Genomic DNA, 26,393 nt, shown 5'->3' with positions numbered 1-26,393 from the left:
GCTTCCATTTGTTACAGCAAACCGTTGTGTATTGCTTTGGTCTAAATATGTCTTCCAAATGAATTACTGTATGTAAATAATTCACAAGAGATCAAAAGCCCACAAAATTTTCAAGGCCCCAAATTTTCAAGCTATCCCAGATGCATTCTGTGCGTTCTTCTTAAAGTATAGTCTTGGTAAACAGTCATGGACCTTAGGGTGGCTTTCTGTTAGGTGAGATAAATCTTATTTTTTCCATACATATTTATAGTAGACTTAATAACAGTCCTATTAACAGTCCTAATAAAAAAAAGGTTTAATTTAATCAATGTATTAAAAACTAATGTCCAGCAATGAATGAATGCATCTGAATTGAAGGTATTTGACATATCACAAAATAACGAAGCCACGTCTTTGAGTTGTCCTTGTATGCTGAATTCAAAAACAAACTGACTGTGACCTGATTGATACAGAATGTTTGTGTATAAAAGAAAGCAAACAACATATCTGAAGAAGTATTGCTTAAATTATCTTTTTTTTTAAACCAGTTCACCAATTCAAAGTATAGGCTGAGAAATGAGAATTAAGGACATCAGTGGTATGAATAAATACCTGTATGAATGCTTCACATGGGAGTCACATGCAAAATAATTGTCTCAACTGGACTTTTGCCACTGGTCTCTTTATTTTCAGGCACTGAATAAACCAAACAACTCCAGTAACCTGCACTCTGACATACAATATCTGCCACAGGCGTCTGGATAGACAGATAGCCCTCTTAAATTACCTGTGTTGTTTTTCTTTTTCTTTTAGAAAAGGAATGCTTTAAAAATGTCAGTCTGTGCCTCCATCAACGGCTGCTGCCCCAGGGGCAAACACTTCCCATAAGACCTATTGTCGTCATGTTTATGACTGGTGTCTGCTTAGTGACTGACGTTTAGGCAAATGGAAAAGTAAACATGACCCTGACCCGTGTAGGTGTGAGGTCAGTGTGAGGGTTGTTTTCTTTACATCCCCCTCAGGAGCTCAGTCCCTCCCGTACCTCCATTCTCCCTCATTTCGCGTCGACTCTCTCGGTTTGTGTAACAGCAAAGCATTGCCATCTCAGAAGTACTTGCTTTCTCGCCTGCGTCCTCACTGTTTCGTGTTTTTCTTCTCTGCGTGATGGATGTTCTGTTCTTTAACCTTGTCTCCTCCCACCCACAGACATGCAATGTACTTTTCTCCAGCATTTGTTTCCTTGAGGACTTGGAAAAAGTTAGTTAACAACCCAGATCCATATGCTAAGGAGTCTCAGTTCAGAACAATCGTGCACCCCCCCCATCATGTTCAGTTGGTGGAAATGTAGGCCACATATAAAAACATGCCTGTTCTGCATTTGTCCTACTTTTGCCTGAACTCCAAACCACAATCCAGCAGGTGCTCTGTGGACAGTCTTTCTTCATCCTACCTACTTATTGGGCATTTGTTTCAAAAGGAGGCCAAATGAAGCTCTTTTTCTCTATTCAAGCACATATGACTAACAAAGGGAAGTAGGTTGTTACAGAGTTTTAAGGGGAATTTCACAAGACACCTGTGAAGAATGTAATCAGGTAATATGTCTTCCAGCTATATTTTGCTTATTTTTACTTATATTTGATTAAAGAAAAAAGAAAATGGTTTTTAGGACCATAAAGAAAGTGTTGCAGTGTGGCATTAAGTTAATTAAACAAATTGTTGTTTTATATACATTTTTAAATGTTTTATATATTTTTATCTTATATAAATAAACACATTATATATTTATATAACACATATCTGTACTTTTTTTTTAGAAAACAATTTTTTTTTAATTATTTATTCATTTTTATATGTATTACTATGTATTGCATTTATATTTATATATTGCAAATATATATATTTTTTTTTATGTGAAATTTGTGGATTCACTCTGCGTTTTGGAGAGTTGTATGCCAAGTACAGCAAGTCAAGCCTTCAAAGTGTAATGGCATGCCAGTGTCTTTCACGGCACCCACAAACTAGGTCAGCTGCTTATCAAATCTGTTGTACACTTACAGAAACTATGGATTATGTTTAACAAGCTCTGAACTGCAACTCCCATAAGCCCCTTCTGTCCAAGCTTTATGCAGTTCAGCTGCATGGCATGGTCCACCTTTACCCCATTTAATACACCACAACCAGTATCATTTGCATGTTTTTTCGTAAGGTATGGTATCTGTCACAATAGTATTTATAATGGCCATATGAGACCCCTCAGTGTTCTCACAACGTGTTACAATCCTAATGCAATGAACAGGTCTTCTGCTGGGCTTACATTCTTTCCACTTCCCTTTTCCTATAACAATGGGCGTGGTCCATTGTAAAGTGCTCATTTTACTTAAAAATAAAAATAAAAAAAAATCTTTTTTTTAACGATAGTAACAGTTTTATTGTTGGTGATTAATGGCTTAAATTCATGCAGTTTCTCTTCTGAACTGAAACTGTTGTTTTGAACTTGTCTTACACTATCACTGAAATGATTTCTGGAGTAAATCATGTGACACTGAAGACTGCTGAAAATACAGCTTTGTCATCAAATAAATAAAATAAAAAAAATGTAAAACATTAAAATAGAAAACTCTTATTTTAGTTATTGTAATAATATTTTAAATGTTATGTTTTACTGTCTTCTTAAAAAGTTCCCCAGTCTTAGTGAGCAGAAGAGACTACTTCAAAACATTTTTAAAAATTCTTATTGGATGAAAATCAAACATGGAGGAAATTCTAATTTTGGAACACTAAACTTTTAAATGGTAGTGTCTATAACACAGGATTCCAAAATTAGAATTTCCTCCATGTTTGATTTTCATCCAATAAGTTATTTTGGATGTTTTAAGCCTTTATTGGTCAAACAATTTTTCTCTATGCCAGTTCACAGGTCAGAGTTTATTGTGTAGCAGAAGACAAAATCTTTGCATGTGCTTGTGTACCCATTCCCCTTCGTTTGCATGTATATGAATGGAAGTATATGAAATTGAATATAAAATCTAGCATGAACCAACCCTTAACTCCTTTAAAGTGGGAATCACAACATACCAGTGGCACCAGCAATCAACGTAACAGAGAGGTTTTATTTAAAGAGTCACGGGTTAATCCAGGGTCCTCTTTCCAAACGGTGTCCTTCTGTATTGGGCACTTTGAATGGCCCTTCTTTGTACACGCATCCTGTTGAAATAACCTTATGGTGGTTAGTGATGGCACTGCATAGGTTGTTGAGAAATCAGCACAGCCAGCTTGTGATTTAGAGAGTCGCTGTGAAACGAGCTGGGTGACGATGGTCTCCATAGTGATGAAGTCTACAGCAGTTATTACACCTTCAGATGCTCTGTTCAGCCAACCCAATGTCTTACACTTCCTTATTTATTGTCTTGCAGGACCCTGGACCCATGCCGCCGTCTCCCACCCTGGTCCAGAAGCCTCTGCAGTTGTTGGAAATCAAAGCTAGGGGGCGCTTTGGCTGTGTGTGGAAAGCTCAGCTGCTCAATGACTATGTGGCAGTGAAGATTTTCCCTATTCAGGTACCACGCGGAGCCGAGGCCAGAGAATCAGCTCCTAAAGCTGATGAGTTAATCTAACCTGTTAAACAATTACACTGCCAAACGTGGAGCTGAGCCATGTGTCGGCCTGTGAAGTACATATACGTGCACTGAATGTACAATATTAGCACATAATGTGATTTAAACAAAACTGAATTTGAGAGTATTGTAAAATATTACAAATTTATGATACTTGACAGCAAAGATGATTAGGGTTGGGTATCGTTTAGGTTTTTTTCGATACCGGTGCCAAATTGATACTTTTAAAACGGTTCCTTTTTAAATTCTTTTTAAAGTAGCCTATGGAACATATTTTCTGCCTGATTCTGTGACAAGAAGCCACATCAGATCACAAAAGGAAGCATTTGACTGGTGTTGTAGAGTAAAAAGGTTATAATATTCTCTTTTGTTGGACAACAGGTTTAGAAATGTGAATACAAGGGAAGGTTAGCATTAGGCATTTTAATTTAAGCATATTTCGATTAGTTAACGGAAGGCTACCTGCTGCCATCAGAGCAAGTGTAATTACTGCATTCACGCGCGTGCTCCTCTATGCTCTCATTTCCCGAGTTGTGCTTTTAAGTCGGAATGTGAAAACAACATGGACACTAGCGTTACTACAAAGATGTGTTGGATTTGTATTATTAGAGCTTTCTGACTCGAGTTCATGTGCATTTTCTCAGTCGGGAATTTTTTTTCACGTGCGGTGCCGGTGATGATGCTGCTTTCATCGGTTTTGGAGAGCAAGAGGACAAATATTTCAATCGATCGCTCAGGCATGGCACCGAAATGAGGCACTGAAATCTGCATTCGGTTCTAGTACATACCGGTTATATAGTTACCGATGCCGGGTTTCAGTACCCAACCCTAAAGATGATGCAATCGTATGAAATAGAATGTGAACAGGAAACTATACATCTTCCATATTCAAACCTATCCTGTAAAAGCTGTATATGTCAATGTTTAATATTTATATAGTTAAATATACATAAATTATATAATTATTTATTTATCAAATAAACATTGTAACTTTTTTAATTAACTATGACTTTAAACAGAATATGAACAGAACCGTGTTCAGTGGGTGCTGTTTTTAAAAGAAATTAGTATTCAGCAGGGATGCATTCAGTTCATCAAAAGTGACAGTGAAGACATTTATAATGTTACAAAAGATTTCTATTTCATATAACTGCTGTTCTTTTGAACTTTCTATTCATCAAAGATTCCTAAAAAAATGTATGACTTTCCGCAAAATATTAAGCAGCACAAGTTCTTTCAACATTAATAATTCAAATAAATGATTTTGGGCCCTATTTTAACGATCTAAGCTCATGGTCTAAAGTGCACGGCGCAGGTGCACTCAGGGCGTGTCCGAATCCACTTTTGCTAGTTTAACGACGGGAAAAAGGTCGGCGCACCCGGGCGCATGGTCTAAATGGGTTGTCCCTATTCTCTTAATGAGTAATGGGTGTTTTTTGGTTCCTATTTTAACGATCTAAGCTCATGGTCTAAAGTGCACGGCGCAGGTGCACTCAGGGCGTGTCCGAATCCACTTTTGCTAGTTTAACGACGGGAAAAAGGTCGGCGCACCCGGGCGCATGGTCTAAATGGGTTGTCCCTAAGCTCAGCTGCTCAATGACTATGTGGCAGTGAAGATTTTCCCTATTCAGGTACCACGCGGAGCCGAGGCCAGAGAATCAGCTCCTAAAGCTGATGAGTTAATCTAACCTGTTAAACAATTACACTGCCAAACGTGGAGCTGAGCCATGTGTCGGCCTGTGAAGTACATATACGTGCACTGAATGTACAATATTAGCACATAATGTGATTTAAACAAAACTGAATTTGAGAGTATTGTAAAATATTACAAATTTATGATACTTGACAGCAAAGATGATTAGGGTTGGGTATCGTTTAGGTTTTTTTCGATACCGGTGCCAAATTGATACTTTTAAAACGGTTCCTTTTTAAATTCTTTTTAAAGTAGCCTATGGAACATATTTTCTGCCTGATTCTGTGACAAGAAGCCACATCAGATCACAAAAGGAAGCATTTGACTGGTGTTGTAGAGTAAAAAGGTTATAATATTCTCTTTTGTTGGACAACAGGTTTAGAAATGTGAATACAAGGGAAGGTTAGCATTAGGCATTTTAATTTAAGCATATTTCGATTAGTTAACGGAAGGCTACCTGCTGCCATCAGAGCAAGTGTAATTACTGCATTCACGCGCGTGCTCCTCTATGCTCTCATTTCCCGAGTTGTGCTTTTAAGTCGGAATGTGAAAACAACATGGACACTAGCGTTACTACAAAGATGTGTTGGATTTGTATTATTAGAGCTTTCTGACTCGAGTTCATGTGCATTTTCTCAGTCGGGAATTTTTTTTCACGTGCGGTGCCGGTGATGATGCTGCTTTCATCGGTTTTGGAGAGCAAGAGGACAAATATTTCAATCGATCGCTCAGGCATGGCACCGAAATGAGGCACTGAAATCTGCATTCGGTTCTAGTACATACCGGTTATATAGTTACCGATGCCGGGTTTCAGTACCCAACCCTAAAGATGATGCAATCGTATGAAATAGAATGTGAACAGGAAACTATACATCTTCCATATTCAAACCTATCCTGTAAAAGCTGTATATGTCAATGTTTAATATTTATATAGTTAAATATACATAAATTATATAATTATTTATTTATCAAATAAACATTGTAACTTTTTTAATTAACTATGACTTTAAACAGAATATGAACAGAACCGTGTTCAGTGGGTGCTGTTTTTAAAAGAAATTAGTATTCAGCAGGGATGCATTCAGTTCATCAAAAGTGACAGTGAAGACATTTATAATGTTACAAAAGATTTCTATTTCATATAACTGCTGTTCTTTTGAACTTTCTATTCATCAAAGATTCCTAAAAAAATGTATGACTTTCCGCAAAATATTAAGCAGCACAAGTTCTTTCAACATTAATAATTCAAATAAATGATTTTGGGCCCTATTTTAACGATCTAAGCTCATGGTCTAAAGTGCACGGCGCAGGTGCACTCAGGGCGTGTCCGAATCCACTTTTGCTAGTTTAACGACGGGAAAAAGGTCGGCGCACCCGGGCGCATGGTCTAAATGGGTTGTCCCTATTCTCTTAATGAGTAATGGGTGTTTTTTGGTTGTAACGTGCAATAAACCAATCAGAGTCTCATCTCCTATCCCCTTTAAAAGCCAGTTGCGCTCGTGCCATGGCGTGTTCGCTATTTACATGGCGGTATGTAATTTTTCATTTTTAAAAATGTTTGTGTGCTGCTGCGCATCCCTGTGTGTGTAATAAGCAAAGTGTACGTGCGTTGTGCACCCATCTACAGGCGCATATTACTAACGCGCTCTTTAAATAACACAGAAAAAATATTGCGCCAGACTTTAGACCACGTTTGAGTTGGTCTATGGCGCAGTCTATTTTCAGTTCCTCAAAATAGCAACGCGCCAACAAGGCGCCTGAACACACCTCTTTTTTTAGACCAGCACGCCCATGGGCGCACAAATGGCCGCAAATGCATTTGCTATTTAAACAACACGGCGCAGGACGGCAAAATGAGAACTGCGTCGGGCTGAAACTAGCAAAAACACTTGCACCGCATTGCGCCGGGTGTATGATAGGGCCCTTTGAGCACCAAATCAGCATATTTGAATTATATCGGAAGTATTGTGTGACACTGAAGCCTGGAGTAATGGCTGCTGAAAAATCAGCTTTGCGTCACAGGAACAAATTATGTTTTAAAATATATTACAAAAGAAAATCATTATTTAAATGGTAATAATATTTCACAATGTTAGTGTTTTTACTCCATTTTTGATCAAATAAATGCAGCGTTGGTGAGCATAAGAGACTTCCTTCCTTAAATATACATGAATTAAATATTGTGTAAAAATATAAAGATAAATATTTATGTCATGAAATAAAAATGTGCATCCTTAGTAGAAACGGAGCTAACAGAAGCTGTCTCGCTCTACAGCTTAGAGTTTGGTGTGAGGGAAATAATGTGTCTCATCCATCAGTCAATCTTGTAATAATTTGCTCTGGTAAATTACTGCTTACTTGCATAATCTGAGTTGTCTGTGAATGTCAGCTAAAGCTCTGTAACTTGTATTAACTTGTATTGTTTTAATGGTTAGTTAGCAGCCCTAGTGCTGTCAACTTACTGGTGGAACAGCATTTTTGATGGAGTGGAGTTTTTTTTTTAGGGGATTGCCCATAATGCCGGTGTGCTGTAATAACTATGTACTTTGCGTCTTTCTCAGGACAAGCTGTCATGGCAGAACGAGTATGACATTTACAATCTCCCTGGCATGAGGCATGAAAATATTCTGCAGTTCATTGGGGCAGAGAAGAGAGGAAGCAATCTGGACATTGAGCTGTGGCTCATCACAGCTTACCATGAAAAGGTGTGGAGATGTATGAGGGCTGGACAGTATTGGCGGAACCGTTGTAGATCCATTTTAGTTTCTCAAAGTTTACTAATTAATTTCTGCTATCATAATCAGCAGGGATTACGTCCTATATTATTTTTCAAATGTTGCTAATAAACTTTAAAAAGTATTTTTTATTATTTATTTATATGAATTTTGAACATCATACTAAAGACTTTAATTTTGCATTATGAAATTATCAATCCCAGCTGCTGAACACTGAGAAATAAACATGAAAAAGAAACAATGAGAAAGATAATTGGCTGCTTTTTGAATGCTACTGATTTAGTAAAATGCGTCTATCCATAAATTTTCAATTTTGTTATGAACGTTTTCTGTATGTTCATAATATGTTCTCAAGGGACATTACAAAAGAAACAATTTTTTATTTGTCATGTTAATGCCTGGTAGGATGCAATTATGCAAAATAAATAATTTTCATCAAAAGATCATTCAAGATTTTCGAGTAAATATGTGACATGGTAGCACCCAATGTATCCACAGTCAGTGTTATTGCTGATTTTATAATTTTCTTTCTTTTTATTGTGAATTGAAAAGGTTTTAGTTTTTTGCACTGCAGGCTGATATACAGCCATGATTGATCCGCATGTCTGTGTGCAGGGCTCCCTGACGGACTACCTAAAGGCAAACGTAGTGACGTGGAATGAGCTGTGTCACATCGCTCAAACCATGGCTAGGGGCCTGGCTTACTTGCACTCTGACTTCCCCGGACACAGAGACGGCCACAAACCAGCCATCGCACACAGGTTAGAAATGTGCAACTCTTTAACAATGATTATGGTCATTGGATATATTAAAGAGAAAACACTGTATGACTTATTTTATTGTGCGAGAACACATTTTTATTGGGTGGATTTGGTCCATGCAGTGAAAGTTTTGAACCCCACTGACTTTCATTGTATAGACAAAAACAGCTGAAACCATATTGAAAGGATCTTTGTTAACATTTTAATTAATTAATTTATAAATTATAAATGAATCTATATCTATTATTTAATTAATTAAATTTAATTTTGTTAACGAAAACTATGACGAAGAAAGTTTGTTGAGCTTTTTTCCCATGACTAAGACGAGGCGAAGATGAGACGACAATAAGGTCAATAAACGGTAACTATGACTATTTCGTTGATGAAATAAGATGAGACTAAAATGTATTTAAAAAAAAAAAACTTTACCAAAAACCTCTTTTTATTTTTAACAGCGACAAACAAGCTGGAGTTTAGCGATCTAAATTAAAGCGTCACTCAGTCAGTCTGTGTTCTGTCATGAGATCTCGACTGTATTGTTTGTGACTGTGGTTGCTGAATAAATGCACTTACTCAACCGCTGTTTTTTTAAGTAGAGAAATAGGCTATTGCAATTTGGAATTAGTGGAATTCACTGTTATAATATTTTTCGTTCGTTTTAACAGTTTTCATAATGTAGATAGAGAGAGTACTAAATACAATAAGGTTGACTAAATATAATAAAAACTAAGAAGGGCATTTAACACAGGACTAAGACTAAAATTTAAAATAGCTGACAAAATTAACACTAATTTTAAGCCTTTTCACTTGCTTAAAATTGTATTATATGTGCACAGAGATATTAAGAGCAAGAACGTGCTGCTGAAGTCTAATCTGACGGCCTGTATAGCTGACTTTGGTCTGGCTTTGAGGTTTGAGGCAGGAAAGTCAGCTGGGGACACACATGGGCAGGTAAGTGTTGAAAGTCAACTGTTCAGATCATCTAAAGCTTTGTGCTGATCGTAAAGTGCCGCCCTTTGTGCGAGGGTTTGGCTTTGTAAAGTGTGTTTAAATATGAATATGATTCTATGGAGGTGTATCAGAGGCTGTATCTCAAAGTCTAATGTGCTACCTACATAAAAGACTTGACACCAAAATGTCAGTAGTCGATACCATATCAGCTGTGAAATTTCTTTCTCAATACCTTAACAAAAATGTATATGCTATTGAGCACAAAAAGTCTTTTGTGCAAAAAGTTAAATAGTAATATAAATGCTAACAAATTCAATTAAAACCATGGCATGTAGCCTTCTAGGGTTTCTCAATTAAGTAATCACATCTTGAAGTTTTTCAAAGAAATTATTCAGGTAAACAGGGGGTAATAAAATCATGAACAAATAGAACAATTAAAACGATGCAAATTAAATGGAAGTTTTTCACATTTTCACAGCAGTCTGAAGTATTCAGGTAAACATTCAGTAATTTATTTAAATACAAAAGAAATCAAATATAAAATTCAACTTTTTGTTTTGTTATTAGGCTGTAAATCACAGCTGGATGGGTCCTCCATATTTAAACCATGAATGAATTGACTGCAGTGCTAGCAGAAAGATTGTAGAACCACTTGTAGCAATACTTTTTTATTGTATTCACTTGATACCGAAATGCTGGTAGTTCCCTACTACATATACAGCGTTTTATTACTGGCTTGTTCAAGTGTTAGTGTGTATCTAGATCATTGAAACATTATCAAGTACTTTATTGTAATAGTTCTCTGGCCGCTGGACCCTTGCCCTTAATTCACTACTCATCAAGGCATATGCATGTACATGTTCCATTGTTAACTGTTATGCTAACCAGACGGAGATCTCTCTGTGCGCTCCAGGTGGGAACCAGACGTTACATGGCCCCGGAGGTGTTGGAAGGGGCCATCAACTTCCAGCGAGATGCTTTCCTCAGGATAGACATGTATGCGGTGGGACTGGTGCTGTGGGAGCTGGCAGCCCGTTGCACTGCGTCTGATGGTACGTATGCGTGAGCTGCTGTTCCTCGTAGACCATTTTGACACCAAACTGTGCAGTTATATCAGTTATTTTATAGTACAAATTTGATTGACATTTGAGTTTAATCTGGTCTGGCAGCACTCCCTGATCACACAAACACATTTCCAGTATGTCACTTGGGCTCCTGAATAAGCCTGTCACTGTAAGTGCAGTAAGCTCACTATTATCGATTATTGGTGTCTGGTCTAATGGAACAATATTGATCAGGTGTGGACAGTGAAGCAGACCTCAGGGACTATTGTGACAGGGTCATCATGTGTGACAACCTCATTGAGTGCAGTGCATGATGGGATTGAATGGGTGACAGAGTGTGATGGCAGATCAGGTGGTTAAACAGCATTCTGTCTAGCTACTTCTTCTCCAAAGTGTCTTCTCCCTCATTTGTTTGGCATTTCTGTTGATAATGCAGAAGAATGTTATTTTTTCGATGTTGAAAATGTTTATCCTATCTTGGGTTCTTTTCTATCAGTTTTTATCAGCAATTATCTCATTTCATTTTTGATGCGCATGGCAAAATATGTATTTTTATTCTCCCAGCAAAACTCTAACTCTAGTTTTTTGAAACTTTAATGCCAAGAAACACTAAAGGTACACACAAAAATGAAAAATTGTCATAATTTCCTCACTCTTATGTTGTTCAAAGCCTGAAAGACTTTTTCTTCTGTGAAATGTAAAAAGATACTTTGAGAAACGGTTTGGTTCCCAACATTCTTCAAAATATCTTCTTTTGTGTTCTATAGTGGAAATAATGTCATACAGGTTTGGAACAACGTGAATGAGTAAATGATGACACAATTTTCATTTTTGCAGCTGAAAACATTCTTTTCCCCCCCCCAAAAAAAATATTGAAAATTATTTTTATACTGCTCAAAATGATTAAAAACTAGGGCTGATAATCAGAAATGAAACCATAATAATTTAGCAAATGTTAAAAATGATTACATTACCACATTTATCTAATGTCTAAAGTTAACATAAATTTAGACATTCTTTAAAAAAAACTTTTTGTATGGGTTTTCTTGCCAATTTTCTGAGTACCCCTTTTACCCCTGGGGTCTCTGGACCTTAGTTTGAAAACGTCTGTTACTCCTCAATGGTAGAACTTACTGAGCAGATGTTTGTTTATTGCTTCTTAAGGTCCAGTGGACGAGTACATGCTTCCGTTTGAGGAGGAGGTGGGCCAACACCCCACTCTAGAAGACATGCAGGAGGTGGTGGTCCACAAAAAGCTTCGGCCCACTCTCAGGGAGTGCTGGCAGAAACATTCGGTATGTAATCATCATTAAACCTCACCTCAAGCTTTTAATGAAGTTAATATTATCCTTGATATAAAACACGTTCATTTGTCTCTCAGGGTCTGGCCATGCTGTGCGAGACTATAGAGGAGTGTTGGGACCATGAGGCTGAGGCGCGTCTCTCCGCGGGATGCGTCGAGGAGCGTGTGATCCAAATGCAGCGGCAGACCAGCGTCTCCGCCCTGGAGGAAATAGTCACCGTTGTAACAATGGTGACCAACGTGGACTATCCCCCTAAGGAGTCCAGCCTATGACTGGAGGATATCAGCGTGTGAATTGCGGGCTGACCGAACAGAAAAGATGCGTTGGGGATGGTGGTGGACTGCAGTTATGACGTCTGGCTTCAGACATGCTGGATAATCGACCTGTACTTACGGCTGGAGCAAATGCAGACAATGCATTTTGTGCCGAATCTGGGTTTAATACAGGTTTACCTGGAGCCAGCTACGTTATTGTATGTGTTGTGTATATATAAACTAGTACCACGGGGCGCTCTGGTAAGGACGGATGGATTATAAGCCGACATCAAAAACGAACCTCTTTGTTGTCGTTTCTCTGCTCTGAGAATAAACTTTCCCATTCAAGGAGTAAACGAGACTCCTCCTCCGCACGGCGCTTGTGTCATTTCAGTATAAAAAAGGGCAACGTCCATGTAAAAAAAGACACATTTAATGTGTACGTATGAATGACTATTGTAATGCCAATAAGAAACAGCTTTTTGAATGTGTAGTGTGACGCTGCTGTACAGATATCAACAGAAAGGGTGACGATACAACCCAAATCGACACGTGTTTCCTCTGAAAGCTTTCAGAGTTTCTGTCAGATAACCACCAACCTCTCGACAAGGTATACCTCAGTTTCTCATCCTAATAATAAGTTTGTTTTGTAACACTATATGATATAAAAAAGAGGCTTTTCGATGACCTCCATTTGGCACGGAAGCTTTTTAAATACGGGGAAAACTTTTTTTATATGACAGATTATGCCAAGAAACGATGGCCATTCATAAACCAGTGTTCTGCCTTCTTTCTTTTAGTTGTTCTCTGTGTTGCCCTGCTGTTTAAAATGTGACTTTTGTTCTTTTAGCATTGTGACCGTTTGTTTGTTAAAACAAATTTTGACCTTTATCAAGACCTGTTGAGAAGAAAAAATCCCTGAAAATATGAATTTTGTGAAAATAATACAGAAGCACTTACCAATATAGGTTTGCGGTGTCCTCACAACATTGACGTATGTGCATGCCTTGTTTTCTTTTCTTTTTTTTGGTTCATTTTTAATTTTCTTAGCTTTTCAAACCTTTATCATGTGGAGCTTGTGCATGAGATCCCGTTAGCAGTCATGGAAACCCCTTCATTATTGGTTCATCTGAAATATTTCCTGTCTTCTGGGCGTCACTTTTTTTGTTCCATTTCCATTTGGAATCATCCAATCTTGGTCTTCTATGGTCAAACTGGTTTCAGATCAGCAGCCAGGCGACCTTCTACACACTTCTACAAGAACTGTATCTCAGTATGTCTCAGGAAGCGTTTCCTTTTGCTTTGAGCCCTCTGGTGCCATTCTGGTGACCCTTGTTGTATTATGTATGCAAGGGCCCTTAATATAACACCTTATTAGTGTGGTCATATTATGTGCAATAACATCCTAAGCAGGGACTGTTTCACAGCTCACAGGCCACTTCCAGTGTGGTAAAAATCCAAGCACCTAGCAGTTTGCTTAGACCATAATGTACATCACAAACTGAAGTCGACGTCAGGCTATGCATATGTTATGATGCCCGGTTGTCTGAGAGTATTAAGCTAATAACATGCTGTAATGGGGACCGAACACATGCAGTAACTCTCTGCCAGCAGAATCTTTCAAAAGAACAGCTTCTCTGCTGCTGCTCTTTGGCTTCGTTCACACTGCACTTGAATCCAATTTGATTTTCAAATCCGATCTTTAGAATCATTTTGCGAGAAATTTATTCAGACAGTGTAGTCAATATCCATTCCAGATAACAAAAAACTGCTTCAAATCTGATCAGACTGTTCACACTGAAACTGATATTAATCTGACTTCAAACCACGTTTATTTGTAAAAATCTGTTTTTTATGAGGGTTTTTCCCCTTTTAGACTACAAACAACTAATCTGATTTGTATCAGATACTAAATTGGATTTCTGCTGCTTGTCTGAACAAGTCCTGTAATATGATTCAGTGGCTCATTTTGGTTCATTTTGCTTTCAATATTTTAGTTACATTGCACCCCAAAAGAGTGAAAAATGAATTGAGATCTGAACTCACAATTGAACGCATTTCTGAAAATCTGATTTTAATTTGATTTAAAAACCTCATATTCATGTGATTTGTATCGGGTTTGTAAACTAAACTGATTTGAATCAGATACTAAATCATATGCTGCCTGTCTGAACAAATAATCCAAAAAATTTCAAATGAATTGAAATCTGATCTGACCATTCAGACTCAACACATTTGTAAACACCTGATTTTAATCTGATTTCAAACCACATGGCTGTGGTTTGAATCCAGTTTGTAAACAATGCATTTCATGTTTGTGGAATTGAAATCTGATCTGACCATTCAGACTCAACACATTTGTAAAAACCTGATTTTAATCTGATTTCAAACCACATGGCTGTGGTTTGAATCCAGTTTGTAAACAATGCATTTCATGTTTGTGTTTTTTTTTTTCATCCATTCAGACTACAAATATCTGAACTGATTTGAGTCTGATACAAAATCGTGAAGTATGATTCAGTTCACAATTCTTTTACAATATGATGCATTTGACAATGTTCAGGTCCATACAACCATATGCAATCAAGCCCTTTCAATGAAAGCTCTCTATCTCTCTACTGTAGCATTCTCAGCCAGCTCATTCTGTTTTACTTCATCTGATGGTAAATTAATGCGGGGCCTGTGCCATCTCAGAACAACAAGGCCCTCAGTTGGACTCTGTAGATGCAAAGGTCATTGCATTTAAGGTCAGTTGGTTATAACATCAAGCTGAAGTACCTGGTTCGTTTGCAGGATGAGTGCTCTGGTCTGAGAGCATCTCCGTGAGGTTCTTGTGATTCACTTTTGACTAAACACTACAGATGATTCAATAAGCTGAGTGACTGCTGCTGGCCTGTAGAGTGTTTTCACCAGGTGCTGTCCTGTTCCCGGTCTGTTTTTGGTTTTCTAGTTGGGGAATCTGGGGGGAAGGTTGAATAAGATGGAAAGCCAAACTTTAAAAGCCCTGTGTTTAGTAGAAGACTCGGATGATAATGCACCGTATGTACATATGAATGTTGTTTTAGATTGTGAAAAGAGCATGCATTTTTTTAATGTCTCAGAAAAAAAATCCTTTATTGATATTATTATTGTTAAATATGTTAATTTTGTACATCTGTATTTTAGTTGTATTAATTTATATCATGGCCCAACTCATTCTTCTTTTCTGGATCAATGAGAAGTGATGCTATTTTTAAAACTGGTCAGATAAAACACTACTAAAGAATCAATCCTTTACCTCAGACTTCCACTCACAGCGTTCAAAAGATTGAACAAACAGTGTAGCACGACAGACAACATGGTGCAGCGTTGCAAGTATTGCTCCTGGGATTCGACCAGCAGCTTCTCTCTCTGTCTTTTCTTTCAGACACACTTTTTCGGTCTTCAGTGGCCATGTTTCTTCTCAACTACACCATTAAGTGAATGTCTCCACTTTACCAAAACTCTCCATTTTAGGTGCGAGCAGCTGCATTACTGTTGTGCTGGACATGCCATTTTTGTCCACCTTTCTCTTGAGTATTTAACGCATTCAGGGCCTGATCAGACGTAATTGTTACATAATGTACAGATGAAATTTTATGCTACTATTCCCCTCAAATAAAGTATAGTGACTGCTCTCAAATGTGTCCTGTTTCTCACTGAACTTACCTAAAAATACTTGCATGCATATTTTCTCAATGCTGGGATGAGTACTGTCCAGCCTGACAGGAATCTTGAATCTATTTGATTAATAGCTGTTATGTGTGTACACACCACTAGATGTCAGCATTTGGCCTAATTCTGTTTACACCCATTTTGACTAAGATTTTCCCTATTCCCCTAAATTTAAAATGTTTGAGCCTAGTAACATTATTTTTTTATATTATTATTCAGTAAATTGATTATTAATAATTGCTAATTTAATAAATGAATGACTAATGCTAATAAATTCATACTTCTATTTAGCAAGGATGAATTGAATTGATCTAAGAGATTTCACAAACTTTATAAAATATTACCGAACCCTAACTTTTAAATAGTAGTGTGTGTGTCCTCCAGCTATTCAAATGCCATATGTGACCCTGGACCACAAAACCAGTCATAAGGGTCCATTTTTGAATAAATAAACTTTCCATGTATGTTGCAACACCGCCACCACGACCAGTCTTACGGGGCTCATGCTTATAACAGTAGCTTGGTGGAGTAGACTCATTTAGACCAATATAATCATTAGGTTTTAGCCAGGTTTCAGTCAAGCAGAGTACATCAAAACTATTATTTGTGATCATTTCATTTACAATAACTGCTTTGGGTGAGAGTGATCTAATGTTTAGGAGCCCAAACTTTAAAAATAGTTTTTGTTCGCAACTGCTACCCCCAACTGCTCCCCGTGCGCTGCAGCAAAAAATGGCTGCCCACTGCTCCGGGTGTGTGTTCACTGCTGTGTGTGTGTGCACTTTGGATGGGATAAATGCAGAGCACTAATTCGGAGTATGGGTCACCATACTTGGTCACATGTCACTTCACTTTCACTTTCTTTTTTCTGGTTTAATCACGATCAGATTTTTTTCTAGATCCTGCATTAAATTTATATTTTGACCTCACTATTCGGGGAACAGACACAGTCTTTATAGATTGTACAGCGCAAGTACTTCTATCATTTAAGCGAGTAGAGCACAAGTCATCAGGGCAGTTATTTGAGATTTGACTTACTAGTCATATGGTGCGTAGCGTCCTGGAGATGTTATCCGACATGAGTTCCGCTCCGACTCTGCTAGGGTGCAGGCCATCAGTGTGAAAAAGCCTAGGACGCTCCCAGAAAAGATTCCAATTATTAACAAAGAGCAGTTTCTGTTCTTAACACCATGACAATAACCATTCATTTAAAGCAAAAAGTCTACTGAACCTTTCGTGTCCTCGTCAATACGTGGGAAGCAGTCCTGACACCATGATCGTCGTCGCGGGCAATGTGCTGCGCACCGTCTTGATCAGGCTCCCGAAGTCTCGAACGTGTCCTCACCTGCACTCAAAGGTAGACACACATCCGCCATTAAAGCAAGTAACAGTGAATAAAACAATGGTAATGTGTGTGAATAGAGTATTAGCAATGTAAGCAAGATTAGCGAGATATGCATCCACTAGGTGAGATGTGTTCATGCCTTAAAGTCTGAGAATAAGTACAATAACAAGGCTGCCATCTTGAGATTATTTATATACTATTATAGTTTTTTTAATGTTTTGAATTTGCTTTATAGTTATATTTTAAATTATATTTAAAAAATAAACATGTTTGTGAGGCTGATATTGTGACTTTAAGTCAGATGTAGTTCAGTTTTCTGAATTTCACAGTCCAGAATTAAACATTTGTATTAAGAACATCAAGTTACTGGTTCAGCATTTCATCCTATGAGACTGAGTGGTTGATAATAACCTGATCAGAGAGAGCCATTATCCCTGGAGCAGAAAATTAACATCTACAATGAGCTCCTCTTGGGATAAACATGTGTCTCTAGAATCATTTGGCAGCTCCCCAAACACAGAAGTCACAAAGCCAATGTGCTCTGTACACATCTGCCACCTGCCTCTCCAGCATCTCCAGAGGTCACAGGAGGTTTCACATGATGCACCTGAGGATTTTAACTCCTTTGCAAACATCAGTGCTGTTATTGTTAGTTAAAACTAGCTATTAAAAATAGTTTTCAGTAGTTGAAATTAAGCTGAAATAAAATAGACCAAAAGAACTTAAAAAATTGATATATACTGTATATACAGTGGGTACGGAAACTTAGATATCACTGCTATGTGTCACGTCAAAATAAAACTTGAAATGCCCTGAAAATGTGATGACCATGGCAGTTAACGTTAGTGAGCATTCAGCTTGATGAAATTAAAGATGTATCTTCGTGTCTGTGACAGTGTTTACAGGGCTTGTATACGGTGGCCGAAACATTTTCAAATCTCATATCACATCGGGTAGGTCTAGGGAGGGCTTTTATTGCCCAAATATGGTGGTACCCATTTAAAAAATTGAATAAAAATTATATTTTACACTCACTCTGTTATTATTGCATAGCCTACTGTTTTATGTTCTACATTTGAAATAAGTAGTATAAATAGCAGAAAATACTGCTATTTTAACATAGTGTAAATAGAATCTATAGTTATTTGCACTTAGTGTAAATAGCATATCGCTAAGAAAATACTGATATTTTTACTGTGTAAATAGCATCTAACTAAGATTAATAAATGCTGTTAGAAGTATTGTTCATTCTTAGTTCATGTTAACTAATGTTAGCCTTACTAATGAAGTCTTTCCAAAATATTGTTCAGATTGATCAAAACACTATGAAATGTATAATTATTATTTAAAATATGAAATTAAATTAAATAATGTTAATAAAATACAAAAACATTAAGTCTAACAAACATGAATTTATATATATATATATATATATACACACATACACACACATATACATATATTGTTTGTGTGTGTGTGTGTGTGTGTGTGTATATAAGACAATTCAAAATATTAATAAATAATAAAATCAAATAATATTAAACATGATCTTAATTTTTTTCCCTGTAGTGCTATAGTAATGAAAATGAACATCTGCCTTTAAAAAATATAGTATTTGAGCACATGGCTCCAGATCAACTTTGAAAAACTGTTGATGTGACCATTTTAATGTTAGTTGCAGCAAGGTTTTGCATTTAAAGCTCTCCATTCACACATAAAATGTATTTATTTGTCTTGGGCAGAACAGATAGCTCTCTGAAAAGCCAAATGTTAATTCAACCACAACATATTGGATCTATTGCAATCCAACTGTCCAAACCACAACTATAGATCTGGAAAGGTGCTCAAAAACTAGTAACATGCATACATTCATATCATGACAGGATACAAAATAAACACATACCATGATCCCCCAAAAAATATTGTCAACAAATTTAGATCTAGTTTCAGTATTCAACTTATCAATAAACTAGTTGAATTTTGAGCAAATGTATTTTACCGTGGTCAAAAAGGCTTTGGCATTTAAGATCAGTCCACCACTGAATATGTATAAGGCAGTCTCCAGTTTTTATGAAGGAAATTTTATATCCAATCTAGAAGGTATATTTCTGTGTTTGGTGGATAAATGTGAAAAAAAAGTAAAACTGTGAAAAATGATAACCCCCAAACTCATAAAGTGTTGCAGTACAGATGAATATAATAGACCCATAAGCAGCAATATAGAACTGACTGTGCTTAATTTTTCTGTTAAGCTTGAATATCCCCTCTCATTGTTAATTTGTGTTTTTTAATCGTTTGTAAATGTGTATGTCTTCAAAGTTACCAATACTTTGGCAATGAGAAGCCTTTATATGTTAATAAAGCCGCTTGAATCTTGAATAAAAGCGGTGACTTACTTTTCTCCCTTTACACTTTCAGACTGAAATGTCAGTATCACGTGACAAATGAAGTCGCCTAAAAACATTGCACAGTGAATGCATGTTCACACTTGAGCTGAGATGAAGTTGGGTCTAGTAATGCCTGTGGCCCCTGCACGTCACAATATCATGAAGGCCTCTGGGCTCACCGTTCCCCCTCAGTGAATGTGCGTAGCTCATAATATATAATTCAGGTGGTGTTTAGTTAATTTACTCGCTATGTGGATTCGCCAATCCTAGAAAAAGCTACCAACTGCAACTTCTACTCCTGCTTTTACCCTAGGGAATCTTTTTAGTGTTCATACGGGCTCCCAAAAATAAAGAGGAAGTTCAACTCAGACCAAATGTCAGCAGTATAAACTCCAACTCGTACAACACTGCAAGACACTTGGTCACATTCCTGTCACCATTATTTGGCGACGTGGAACATCACATCCAGAACTCCAAGGACTTGGCAGAGAAGGTCCAGGACCCGGTGTACCCAAAGAACTGGGCCCTGAGGGGAAATAAGAGCAAAATATGCAGTACAGTAATGAGGAACATCATAGCTGTCACAGCACAGAGTCTGAAACACCTTACGGACTACACTAAAACACAAGGTTCACACATACACAGATATTCCAGTTGAAGTTTTGGAGAAGAAAGGGGTAATTTAAGAAAGGAAGATGACCATTTGTTACAAAGTGGAACAGCTTTTGAAGCCTGTGATGCTATTATTAGCTACTTACTTACCTTTCATCCTGATCCCAGCAGTTTACACTAATTCACACCTGGGATCTCAATGCCTGCAATGACTTCAGCAATGAATTGTCTTGAGGCTCAGGATTGTGTGTTTTGAGCTTAAATGATGGGGAATCGCCACCATAACCAGCTCTATGAGTGGTGAAATGTCTTGAACAAGAGAAAAACAGTCAGGAGACAAATCAGACACACATTCAATATTGGTTTAGATTCAAAACAACACATTAACAAGCTGGTTGCAGTGTGTCTGTGTGTAAACATCATAAATGAACATTTGTCAATGATTAGTATGACTAAAGCAAACAATATTTCTATAACTATGTGTAACCCATCGCTCATGCATACAGGGAATCAAATTTGTGAAATGTGAATCTTTCCAGAACATAATTTTTCCATGCACCTTCTTTCGATGAAGTCTAAGTTTCATATTTCACTGATTTGTAATTTTCAACAGACACACATTGAGTGCGTTCTGAAAGATAGTTTTCGAACCATTTTAAAGCAGCTTCACTGAGACCTACATACCTAAGTCTATGTAACATTAATTTGTGATCTACTGAATCAAAAGCTTTAGACAGATCAATAAATAAAGCAGCACATGACTTTTTACTATCTAGAGAGGTTATAATATCATTTGAGACTAATGTAGCTGCAGTAATGGTGCTATGTCCCATTCTGAACCCTGACTGATAATCCTGAAGAATATTATTTTGGCTGACAGAATTGTTTTAATTGATCGTTTATCGGTGATTCAAAGACTTTTTCTAACTAAGGACAAGCTTAAACCAGCTACCATGCTTCAAAACATACCTAACCAGCATATGCTGTTTTTTTCCAACAGGGAAGATTCTCTGATGAATACACAGTTCAAAAGAACAGCATTTAATTGAAATATAATTTTTTGTAACAGAAATTACAAAAGGACTAACATACTTACCCCCAAACTTTTAAACAGTAGCGTACAACATAAATGTTTCAATTAATTTACTGTTCCTAGAGTGTGCAAGCAATATAGGAAATGTTCTCCAGAGAAACACCCAATGCAGCCCTCAGACACTCTCCACTTATCCATCTCACATCTCCACCACTGTTTTATAGGATTGCCTCTGCGCTCTTCTCGTTCCTCTCATTAAAAATGATTTGTGTCTTAGCAGGTAACTTTTTCCAAGTAGGTCCCAATACACTTTCCTCTCTGTAGGCTGGCCGCCTGCTACCAAGTTCTCACATTCCAGTATCAGTTATCGAACATGGTGGAGGACGGAAGTTATTTATTTAAGAAACTTGTCAACAGAAAAGGCTACTGTGATTACAGTATGTACTCAAAAGCAGAGTAACCATAATCACAATAAAATATGTGGAGTACGTTTTGATCATTTGAGCTATAGGCACATAAAAACACAGCAACAAAATAACTGCATTTGAATTGAACATATGACCCTGGACCACAAAAGCAGTCATAAGTAGCATGGGTATATTGTAGCAATAGCCAACAATACATTGTATGGGTCAAAATGATAATTTTCTCTTTTATGCCAAAAATCATTAGGATATTAATTAAAGATCATGTTCCGTGAAGATATTTTGTAAATTTCCTACCATAAATATATCAAAACTTAATTTTTGATTAGTAATATGCATTCCAAGAACTTAATTTGGACAACTTTAAAGACGATTTTCTCAATATTTAGATTTTTTTGTGGGGAAAAAATGGAAAGTTTATTTATTCAGCTTTCAGATGATGTATACATCTTAATTAAAAAAATTGACCCCTTATGACTGGTTTTGTGGTCCAGGGTTACATATGTGTTGTTAGTTCACTGGTTTAAATTTAGTGACAAAACAGTAGTAAAAACAACCACAATTTTTAGGAATAATCCATAGTAATTATGGATTTTACTTGTATTTAATGGAATCTGAATGAGTTTGTAAATGTCATAAAGCAAGCAGGCCCAATTCTTCCTTTTCGTTATTGGTAATAAAACAACTTAGAGTACGCCATATTTAATTTTTGACAGGAATGAAGAAGTACAATGCGTTGAATAGATTGTACTGTTGTTTAACAACATACTGGTTGTTCAGCCAGCAAAATGTCTTTCTAGACAAAAATAAACAGTTTTGAATGTGGTTCGTTGTAAAAATTTGTTTTTAAACATTCAATATGGTGCCTAACCTGAAGGGTGTGAAGGTACCAACATAATCTCATTGCAATTTGTAAATATTTAACATTTTGGCAAATTGGTGAGTGGTGACTAATTCGTGCAAAATTTGTACAATTCCTATGTTTTAGTAGGCTAGGGTTAGTGATAGGGCTGGGGATGGACCGGTATGTTTTTTTTTTAACTGAATGTCTTTGCCTCCTCATAAAACAGTAACATTTTCTCAAAAGACTGGATTGGCAGGCTCATATCGACAGTTTATGTGCATTTGGGGTAGACATGCATCCCTCTTCATTATTAATTATTAAGAGGGATGCATGTCTCCCCCAAATACACAAACTGTCGATCAAGGCCTGCCTATGAGATTTTCAATCTAAACATTCTGTGGCCCAAAATCTTGAATATGTGGTTCAGTTTTGTATTGTAGGCCATCTTTGGCTGCGTGGCGTATGTAAACACATTAGACACATCACTGGGATGTGTAACAGACGGTCTACAAATGTAAAATGTGACAGCTCTGCGACGCACTCATGTGCTCCTCGTGCCCGCGTGTCGTAACACCGTGTGCGCGCGCAGCGGCACCCGCGCGCTCCCGCTCCCGCTCTTTGGCAGTGTCGCGCGGACTGTCGGGATCATGTCCGCCATGTTTTCACACCAGCCTAGAAAAAAAAACCCGTGAAAAAACACCAGAACTCGCTCAGAGATGCCTTTAACCGCCGGATTTCGATTGGAGGGTCGTCAGTGAGCGCGGCCGCGGAGAGAACCGTCGGCTCGTGTGTGTATTTGTACCGAATGATCCGTGTTTAGTGTGTTTGTGATCGCTGAAAACAATGAGTAAACTCTCGTTCCGCGCGCGAGCGCTAGACGCCGCCAAACCGCTGCCGATCTACCGCAATAAAGACCTTCCGGACCTCACCGACTGCGTCTCCATCAACCGAGCGGTTCCGCAGATGCCAACCGGAATGGAAAAGGAAGAGGAGTCGGTATGTAAATGATTTTAAATTCATAATTTTTCATGAGGTTCAGGTGCATAGCAGGGTGTTGGTATTTACGTATCTCTTACGCACGTTTTATTACGTAAGTCCGTTCTCTGCTCGAAGGGATCCGCAAGCAGCGTTGTAAGGCTCTAGGTTACGTATATAATTTACGACAGTTGCGTAGTCGTGGGAAATCTTTTACACTAGTGGCGCGAGCAAGGATATTTACGTGAGACATTTGCTAGTGGTGAATGCGCATTGACGTCAGCCTTTTTGCGTAAATGCGTTAGAGATTGACGTATGTTACGACAGGAATACACGAGCTGAACGGCGTGCTTCTGAAACCTGAATCTATTTGATTCTTCTGTTGTTTAGTTTCTGCTGCACCGGGCTCTAGCCATCAATATAGCATTACTATCTCCCACAATTCATTATCATATAATACAATGGTATATGGTTATGGTAATCATTCAGTATTATTGTATCAGAGTACCATGATATTATGTGTTACCATGGCACATATTTCTATATTGTAATGAAAAGTCCAATGTGAAATATTATTTAATTGAACTATTTAATTCATAAAAAATACTTTTAGTTACTGTTGGTTTAAAATGTATTCCAATGTTTAAAAAATGTAATGTTTTGCTGTTGTTGTTGTTATTATTATTGTACATAAATATGTATGTGTGTGAGTGTATACCATCTCTTATGGATTTATATAATTAAATATATTTTATTATTAAGAGTTTAACATTTACTGTATTATTATTATTATTATTGATTTTAATATTACTACTTTACAATTTTCTTTAAAAAAATGTTTTTTGTTGTTGACATAATTGGAAAATGTCCTAGTAACCAACAGGCAAAATGCCTTGTTGTTGTCACATTATGTCAAGAAAACCATAAAACAGAAACAACCCCCTTATATCTCTCTGTTGTCTTTTAAAATATTACACATTTTAACCTTTTTATAAAAAGAAATGTTTTGGTCAGGTCAAATCAAGTAAACCTCCATTTGGGAAAGAAAACATCATGGTATTCATTGTCAAAAATGTATATTTATTACTTTACATGCGTACTTGGTTACACCACTGGACACATCTCTCATGACATCTTCGGCTGTTTTGAAAGATGTGCAACAGATCAAGATTTCTTCAGTTTGATTGTTTTTTTTTGTTAGTGAAGTGAGTTTTAGTAGAACACAAGTATGAAGTGCCATGTTGCCATCTTGATCAAGGAAGATCAAGAGGTTGTGTTGGACAGACATACAGCAGACCAAGGTACATGTTAAAAACTTGAGTTATGTGCCACAGATTGCATTTGCTCTCCTCACCCACCTGATAATGAACTTCTCACCTTTCTATTATTGAACCGTCCACCACAGTGAGTCTCTTATGAATCCAAAAGTCACTGGAACGTTCATTTGTATGCTTGCGAGCTGTGTAAGCCATTGCAGCGGGTTTCATCACGTTGCTGTTCTCAGCTGCATTAAAAGTCGTACTTGCCCAATTCTTATTTCCGTCTCTGTGTGAGTTTTGAACTTTTTCTTATTGCTGAGTCCAGCTACATCAGTTTTAGCTTAAGGAACTGGTCTCACTTGCTAATGGAAATTCTTTGTGTTATGTATGATGTGACAAAATCTTTAGTGTTGTGGTGTATATGGTGTAACCTTTTCACAAATTTGAGTTGTCCCACTCAGTGAATGAAGAATTAGGTTTACTCATCCTCTCTCTCTCTCACGGTGTGTTTCAGGAGCACCATCTCCAGAGGGCCATCTCTGCCCAGCAGGTGTTCAGAGAGAAGAAGGAGAGTATGGTCATCCCTGTGCCAGAGGCTGAGAGTAACATCACGTATTATGACCGCCTTTACAAAGGAGAGTTTCGCATCCCCAAACAGCTCATCCACATCCAGCGTGAGTGACCTTCAGCTTCAAACTCAAGATAGTCCTTCTGGATGCTTTAATTTCTTGATTTAAATAAACAAATAAAGTGTGATTTGAATTTGAATCTCAATCTGTTACTCCGCACCAGCTCTGGGTCTGGATAACGAGCTGCCTGACTATGATATGGACTCAGAGGATGAGACTTTACTGAACAGACTCAACCGCAAAATGGAGCTCAAACCTGTGCAGTTCGAGACCATGATGGATCGGTTAGAGAAAGCAAGCACCAACCAGGTAATAACAAGTCAGTGCTTCTTATCTGGTTTTGCTGTAGGACATAGAACATTAAGTTGCGAGCCAGCATGGTACCAGAATTGTATGAGAGTAACAATCTCATAAAGCCAACGGTGAAATAAATTAATATTACCATAAACTACCACACAAAGGGTTGGGAGTCTGTAAGATAGTTTAACCTTTTTAAAAGAACGTGTTATGTTCATTAAGGCTGTATTTATTTACAATAGTTAAATGCAGTATAAAACTTAATATTGTGAAATATTATTACAATTTCAAGTAACTGTTTTCTATTTGAATATATTTTAAAATGTAATTTATTCCTGTGGTGGCAAAGCTGAATTTTGAGTAGCCATTAATCCAGGCTTCAGTGTCACATGATCCTTCAGAAATCATTCTCAATCTTCTGTAAGATTTTATTGGACACTGTGATACATTTTTTCTGTGTAATTTGATGAATAAAAATTTAAAAGAACAGAATGTTTTTTTCACTGAAGAATAAAATAATTAATTACTTGGGCAGTAAT

The 26,393-nt window shown here is 37.2% G+C and overlaps 2 protein-coding genes across 2 annotated transcripts in view; both read left to right on the top strand.

The window, feature by feature from the left end:
• The window catches only part of acvr2aa (activin A receptor type 2Aa), a 54,378-nt gene extending 41,058 nt beyond the window's left edge, over positions 1-13,320 (top strand). Inside the window, exons 5-11 of the mRNA XM_016238747.1 lie at positions 3,393-3,536; positions 7,848-7,991; positions 8,637-8,782; positions 9,619-9,733; positions 10,647-10,785; positions 11,962-12,092; positions 12,179-13,320. Coding sequence (XP_016094233.1) covers positions 3,393-3,536; positions 7,848-7,991; positions 8,637-8,782; positions 9,619-9,733; positions 10,647-10,785; positions 11,962-12,092; positions 12,179-12,373 — 1,014 coding nt within the window. The 3' untranslated portion in view covers positions 12,374-13,320. The remainder of the gene's footprint in view (positions 1-3,392; positions 3,537-7,847; positions 7,992-8,636; positions 8,783-9,618; positions 9,734-10,646; positions 10,786-11,961; positions 12,093-12,178) is intronic.
• Positions 13,321-23,272: 9,952 nt separating this feature from the next.
• The window catches only part of epc2 (enhancer of polycomb homolog 2 (Drosophila)), a 20,402-nt gene continuing 17,281 nt past the window's right edge, over positions 23,273-26,393 (top strand). Inside the window, 3 exon segments of the mRNA XM_016238774.1 lie at positions 23,273-23,690; positions 25,443-25,602; positions 25,721-25,979. Coding sequence (XP_016094260.1) covers positions 23,538-23,690; positions 25,443-25,602; positions 25,721-25,979 — 572 coding nt within the window. The 5' untranslated portion in view covers positions 23,273-23,537.

The sequence above is a fragment of the Sinocyclocheilus grahami genome, unplaced genomic scaffold (assembly GCF_001515645.1).
Source record: "Sinocyclocheilus grahami isolate Dianchi unplaced genomic scaffold, SAMN03320097.WGS_v1.1 scaffold547.1, whole genome shotgun sequence".
Taxonomy (NCBI): domain Eukaryota; kingdom Metazoa; phylum Chordata; class Actinopteri; order Cypriniformes; family Cyprinidae; genus Sinocyclocheilus; species Sinocyclocheilus grahami.
This window is presented reverse-complemented; position numbering and strand designations above follow the sequence as displayed.